General features: G+C 54.1%; 1 protein-coding gene across 1 annotated transcript in view; it reads right to left on the bottom strand.

The window, feature by feature from the left end:
* Positions 1-3,050: 3,050 nt before the first annotated feature.
* The window catches only part of ZCCHC24 (zinc finger, CCHC domain containing 24), a 73,188-nt gene continuing 69,114 nt past the window's right edge, over positions 3,051-7,124 (bottom strand). The window contains exon 6 of the mRNA XM_010834196.1: positions 3,051-7,122. Coding sequence (XP_010832498.1) covers positions 7,062-7,122 — 61 coding nt within the window. The 3' untranslated portion in view covers positions 3,051-7,061. The remainder of the gene's footprint in view (positions 7,123-7,124) is intronic.

Genomic DNA, 7,124 nt, shown 5'->3' with positions numbered 1-7,124 from the left:
GGTGGCCTTTGGATGCCCGACCTTAGGTTGTGGGGAGCTGGGGTCCAGCTGTCTGGGAGTAGGCAGGACCTGACTCCCCACCCAGGTCATCACGGGGCCCAGCCCTGGCTCACCCCTAGTCATTTGCTGAAGGCCTGATCAGGCTGGTGGAAAGGCACTTGGAGTCTCTGGCTGGAATCAGAAAAAGCACACGGCGTGGAGATGGAAGGACCCGTCTGCCAGTATGGGGCATCGGGGCCATCCCTAGGCCTCAGTTTCCCCCCCTGCCATAGTGTTCTCTGCCCTGGCTCCTGCCTTGACCGTTAGGAGCACATATGAGCCCCGAGCGACAGGAGAGATGTGTGCCTGTGGCCAGGGCCCAGGGCAGAAGCCACATGGCAGCGGGAGCCAGTGAGAGGAGGTATACTCGGCACAGAGCACCCTCTGCAGCCTGTGGTCGGTCCCGCGTGCCCCAGCTCATAGATAAGGACACGGGGGCTCCACGCATGTGTTTCAAGAAGAGGGTGGTGCTAGGAGCCTTATCTGGGCCCCACGAGGGTCCCCTGAGCCCCCAAGGCCTTTGGTGCTGAGGTGGTGGTGGGGGGGTGGTTGAGCTCATATTCTCCCCAACCAACTCAATGCTGGGGAACTGGCTGGTTTCCCTTCCCTGTGTCTGGTGTCTTACACCAAGGCCTTCACGGGCTGGAGCTGCCCGCTCCCCAAACCACCTCTGCCCTGGAGCCCTCCTCGCCCACCTCTGCAGCTGTGAGCACAGCACGCTGCTCCAGGCAGAGCCCCGGCTCTGCCTCTGAAACATTGCACCAGGAGGTGAGATCTCAAGGTTCAAATCCTGCTCTGCCCCCCAAGTGGCCTCAAGTGAGCCCTTTTCTCTGAAGGCCTCAACTAGGGGTGTGAGGGTGGTGGAGGACGCCACGGGGAGAGAGGCAGGGGTGGGTCAGAGCTGGGCCCTCCCATCTGGGTCCACTGACGCCCCTTTCTACTGTGGACTCCGCTCTCTCTACTCTTGGCTGCCAGCTGCTTCTGGACGTGGATATTAAGTCTAACCGGAAATCCTTCCTGTCCAGGGGAATTACTGGTTTCCACGGCTCCAGGAGATGTCGAAATGCAGGCTGTGCTTGCCTTGGATTTGTTTTTTTTTCCACAGAAAACAAAGCAAAACAAATACATGGGCACGTGCACACGACACATAAGGGCAGAAAATCGAATGGTAGCCCTGACTCCTCAGGCCCAGGATGGGGTCGCTCAGCGAGTGAACAAGAGAACCAGGTTCCTGGGTTGGAGGCCTGGTGTCCCCGTGGACACCCTGTGTGATCTCTGGCCTGAGCCACAGACAGTGGGAGCAAGCGATCCACAGTGCTGGCCCCCTACCCGCCGCCCAGCTGCCAAGCTGTGTACAGGGCCTTGCGTTCACTGGGCTGACTTATCCACACAACATCCCCATGGAAGCCACGGCTCAGAGAGGCCAGGGGAACTGCTCAGGGTCACCCAGCTGTGAGAGACAGGACTGATCTGGAAGCCAGCACGACAGGGCACAGGGCCACTGAGATGGACGGACTCCGAGTCCTCAGACCTGTACCGGGAGCGCAGCCCTCCCTGGGCTGCAGGGGGAGATGCCCTCTTTGGGGGGTTTATTCTCTTCCTCGCCCACTCTTCTGGACTGGGTCCCCTCTCTGCTCACTGCTTGGCTGCAATGACACCCACCTGCCCTGCCCATCATTTCACAAAGCCTGAGGCCAGGCACCCAGAAGTGAATTCTTTCTCTGCGCCAATAAAGGGAAAGGGCTTGATAGATTTCAGGATTCACTGTGCACTCCAAAGAAGGCAAGGGATCATGCTTTGGGAGTCAGGGACCTCTCTTTCTGCCTCTTCCCCACACTTTCCCATCTGTGTTCCCTGATCCCAAGGACTTACATCTTGTTTTCTCTGCTCCATCTCAAAGGCTGCAGTCTGGAGGCATGGACTGGCCCATAGACATGTGGGCAACTAGTTTATTAAATAGCAACTAGTTTATTAAATAGTTTATTAAATTTATTAAATAATAAATAAACGATAGACATGTCATTTGGCTATTTAATAAACTAGTTGCCAAAATTTAAAAATTTGAAAATTCCATGTAACAACTTGGACTTCTAGTCTCCCCTACCACCCACTTCCCACCACACCCCAGGTGCTGTATTCTTGGCAGCAAGTGCATGGAGCTGAGGATGGGGTGGCCAGCGGGGAGGCAGAGCCCCTTGCGCACAGTCTCATTCCCATCCCCATCAGCCCCACAGGACCATAAGGCCCATTTCCAAGCCTGGTGCTTCTCAAGCATGCATGTGGGACTGATCAGGGACTCTAAGGACCTCAGGGAACCCAAGTCAGTGTCTCAGCATCTCTGGGGTGGGACCAATCCTCCCGTAGGTGATTCTGGTGAGCAGTTGGGTTGAGAACCACAAGCGCGCTGACCCTGAGTGGAGGGGCTCCGTATGCAGGTGGTTCCTTAAGGCTCACTTGGCTGTGGCTCCAGGCTCTGTGAGCCATGGCCCTCGGTGAGAGCCCCACGTCGAGAAAGCCCAGCCTGGTCCTTGCTCAGAAGAAGGGCCCTCTGTTTCCTCTCCCAGGGACTTTCCAGGAGGTCCTGGACACTTGAGTCTGCTCACTGTGGGATACTCAGCATCTGAGGTCCAAATCCCGGGCTTGGAGAGAAGGCCAAATGGGAGCTGCAGCGGAGGCCTGGGGCTGCCGTCTCTGAGGAAGATTCACTCCTATATATGGTCACCGGGAGCCCCATTGCAGAGCGAGCCGTGACCTAATGTGCCGACAATCTCGCCCAGTCTGGGGCCCTGCCTGGGAAGGGCCCTCGCCCTGGAGAATGTCTGCTTGGGGACAGAGGGGCTGGGAGGAGGCGAATGCTTGGGGTAGAGACAAGGTGAGACAAGACATCCCAGACACTCAGAGACCAGAGGGGCGGCCCCAAGGCCCCCCACCCCTCGTGGCCTCCTGCGTCTGTGAAAATGTCCAGCTCCCCACTGATGCTTTGTGTAGACAAGGAAACCCAGGAGCCTCTCTTGGTTTTAAAAGTTCTTTTAATAGAGCATGAAAAGGCTATATCTCTATAGGCAGGCCGTATACAGATTCTCCAAGAATAAGGCACACGACGGAATGCCATCCCAAGGGCGGCCCTCAGGAGAGGTTGGGAGGCTTCTCCACGCACCCTCCGAGCTGGCCCACGGGTTCTGTTTGTCTTTTTAGCTGGACACACACATATTAACAGATACAGACACCGACAGGGTCACCACACAGGAGTGGAGGAGGTTGAATGGTGAAGCTGACAACAGAGAGCGGTGAGCTCCCGTAAGACCGGACGCCTCCCAAACGTCAGGGTTAGTTGTCACTCTGGGCTATGATGTAGTGATGCTGGATTTAATATTTGTTCCAAGTAGATTCAAGTCCGTTAGATGCTGGAGGGCAGGTCTCAGGGCTCTGGGTGACAAATCCAAGTTCAAAGAGCACAGGGCCCTGAGGCATGGCTCAGATGGCAAAGCTCCAAAGAGGGAGGTTGGAGAAATCCCCCTCCTGCTTCCTCTTCCCTCCCTGGGCCCTGCTGACTGGGAGCCCTGGACCAGGCCAAGGAGGCCATCTTTGGAGCTGGCCGACTTATGGAGGGGCTGTGTACATGTCGCCTCCTCCTAACCTGGCTCACTTCCACCCCCACAAGATTAATAACCATGATAACAAGATAATAATAAGAAGGTGCAAGAGAATGGGTTCTAATGCTGTGCTATCCTCAGCTGAAGAGGCTCAAAGGGTTCACCATTCCCTTTTTCACTAAGTATCTAATAATAGCTTCCCTTACAAAAAGTAATACTTTCCCAAATACACATATGTATAAATACAGGACAGGAACACATGAATAAGTCTAAGCACTTGAATAATATGCTGGCTACCTAATACTGATATTTTCATCCAAGGAAAACAACAGAGAATAACAATAATATGGCTTAAAGAATTGCAAAGATTTTTTTTTTCCTCATCAGAATTATGTACCAACTTCATATAATATTCTATGTAGACAATATTTCCTTCTTAATGTAATTCAGTTGCAGACTTTTTACAGACCAAAGCATAGTAAAAAAAAAAAAAAACCAAACCAAAAAAAAAAAAGCAAAAACAAAACAGGAAACAGAGAAAAGTTCTCACCATAAATATTTTCTTGCAGCTTGACCAGAAGGTTTGCAAAAAATACTTCCAGAAATCTTCCTTTGATATTCTATTGCCCTCCTGAAAGCTCTGAAGTTTTGAAAATGCCTCTCTTTTTGTTTAACCTCAAAAATCAAGCAATCGTATTTTTCTTTTTCTTTTTTTTTTCTTAAAAAAAGCCCTCAAATATATACAGACAAAAATCACTGTGAAGTTTTCGGGAGAAGGTAACAAATTCAGTGTTGTGAGAAAAATTGGAAACCATGCAGAAATTTTAACATCCATGAATTTTCGTTTCAAAATACACACATAGTATTTTTTTCTTAAAAAAAAAAACAACACAAAAGGAATTCTGTGTCAAGTATAACTCAAAATAAATACAAATTCACAAGTAGAACTATTGAATACTTCATATGGGGTAAACACCGTTCTCTCCCAACTGGATCTCTAGACCTACTAACTGCAAGCGATTGTCCCTTTTGAATGTACTACAACCACACACTTTCTTGTCTCCACGGCACCCAGGCCCTCTGAGCACTTAATTCTCACAGCACCAGCCTGGACAGCAGTGGTTCTCGCTGAGCCCAGAGAGCTCCCCAATTCAGCCAAACAGTACCGGAGGGGGTGGTGCAGAAGGGCAGCCTCGGGGGAGGCCCAGCCCCCGCTGGCCGGCTCTGTACAGACGGTGGGGTGCAGTGGCTGCCAGCTGGACAAGCCCACTGGAAAGGTCAGTTTGGGGTGATATCCCTTCCCCTCTTGACCTGTGGAACGCCCTGGCCTCCTGGGGTCTGGAGCCTGGGTTCTTTCTAGGGTGTGGGCTTCCCCCACAACTGCAGCCCAGGCACTCTGAGACCAAGGTTCCCCCATGGGGCTAGGTCCCTGGAAGTGTTGAGCCTGGTCCACACAGCAGAGACCAGCACAATGTCCACCACAACAAATGTTCTCGTTAGCAGGGCACTGGTATGGCTGACAGTAACAGCTTCCCCTCCGGGAAGGAGAGCCCTGGGCCAGGGTGACTCTGGCTCACGGACACCGTGGAGCAGGCAGGGAGCAGCCGGGAGGGCCTCCTCAGAGGTGGGCGGTGAGCGTCTTCTCAGCCAGGGACCCACACTCTGTCCCTGTGGCCGGAAGGAGGCGGCTATGGGGCTCAGGCTGGAGCAAATACTCTCTTCTTAAGTGCTCAGAGGGCACGGCCTCCCCCACAAACCTGCCCTGCAGCCCTCTGGCTGCACACACACTCACTCCATCTCTTTGTCTCACTCCCTGGACCCCTGATAAACACTTCGCTGTAACTCCTCAGTTGTACAAAGCATTTTCATTTGAAAACAAAAGGCGACCGGACACAGGTTGGGTGTCCTTGAGCCATGGTAAACACTGAATTTCAGGCCCATTTCATGGTCTGATTTTTTTTCCCCCCACAGAGGCATAATGTTGGGGCAAAAATCAAGTGACTCAGCTCTGACAAGCCAGCTCCCCTCCCCTCGCCCCGGGAGAAAGGAAGGGGTGACATAACAATAAAAATAGGGCTTCTCACTGGGGAGAGAACGAAGAGGAAGGTGATCCCTCCCGCTTGCTGGGACAGCGTGGCCCTGGCCAGTGTGAGCGCCAAGAAGCCTCCCTGTCCCCTGGGGAGGTAGGAATCATCAACCCGGCTTTGCAAATGAGAGGTTCTGTAGCTTGTACTGGGGTTGCCTATGTAAGGGGGGGACACTTCTTCATGTTTGCAGGGTAGGGGACAACAGGAAGAGCTGGGGTTTCACTTATTAAGTGACTGACTGACTCCCGCGGCATACAGGATAGTGGGTGTACAGGACCTGGAAACCCTCTCCAAATAAAGCTCTCTGCTCCAGGAGACGGTGTGTAGCCAGGATGAACCCCCGGACATCAGAACACCTCTCTGCTGTCATTCTCTCATGGGACGAGTGGGGAAACGGAGAGATGAGAATCCTTCCCAAGACTCCATAGGGCGTCACTGGCGGGGCTAGCATTAGAACCTGGGGCTTGGATCTTCCAGGCCTGTGTACTTCCTGCCAGAGCGGCTCCACTGATGGGTTCTACAGCCTCCATCCGAGGGTGGCCCCCCAGCATGGGTGGGAGGGGAAGAGGGAGGGAAGGGAATGGGACCGACAAAATCTAAGCAAGAGGGGAAGTATGTGGCGGGGGTCGGGGGGTGGGGGGGTGGAGGCGCAGCTGGACATGCACCAGGTCACACCTTGGAACACTCTCCAACATTCAGTGCCTCCCGTCCCTGACCCCTGGGTTTGTGGGGGGTGGGGTGCAGCACCCAGGTGCCAAGCCAGTGACGTTAGAGGCGGTCAGATTTGGGGCTCAAAGTGGCAGGGGGCAGAAGTGCCCACTCCCCAGCAGCTGCTAGGACAGGTGTCAGCTCACCATGAGTGCTGACTTGGAAAACTGGGGCTTTGCAAGAGTGGCTTTTCACACAGGGCCAACTGGAAGGTTCTGGGCGGGAGAAGGCGGCCTGGCTGGTCTTGGGGAGACAGTCCCCTGCAGGCTCTAGGATTCACAGTAAATTTAGTGCACTTGTGGCCAATACGAGGCTGCTCACCCCAAAGGGAGTCTCAGAGAAGAGCCTACGGGGGACACTAAGGGCTCTGTGGGGTCCTGTGTGCTGACCTCGGCTCACCCCGACCCCTTCACACAGACCCACATCCACTGCAGGGAGTCTCAGAGACTCAGCCTTCCGGGGGCACATAGCAACATCAGTAACACTGTCAACATACATGAGCCAAGAACCTAAGAGCCCACCCCGCTAGACCTGTCAGCCTGCGAGGACACCCCCGCACACACACAGGGGACACGCGGGGGGTGGCGTCTTCTCTGGCGGGCGGGAGGGTGGCGCGGCAAGGCCGGCGGCCAGGTCATTGCACACGCCGGCAGTAGTAGCCCAGCACCTTGCACTTCTCGCACAGATGCTGGGGGGG

This window comes from Bison bison, unplaced genomic scaffold, assembly GCF_000754665.1.
Source record: "Bison bison bison isolate TAMUID 2011002044 unplaced genomic scaffold, Bison_UMD1.0 scf7180017864029, whole genome shotgun sequence".
NCBI classification, from domain to species: domain Eukaryota; kingdom Metazoa; phylum Chordata; class Mammalia; order Artiodactyla; family Bovidae; genus Bison; species Bison bison.
Note: the sequence above shows the minus strand (reverse complement) of the source record. Positions and strands in the feature narration are given on the sequence as shown.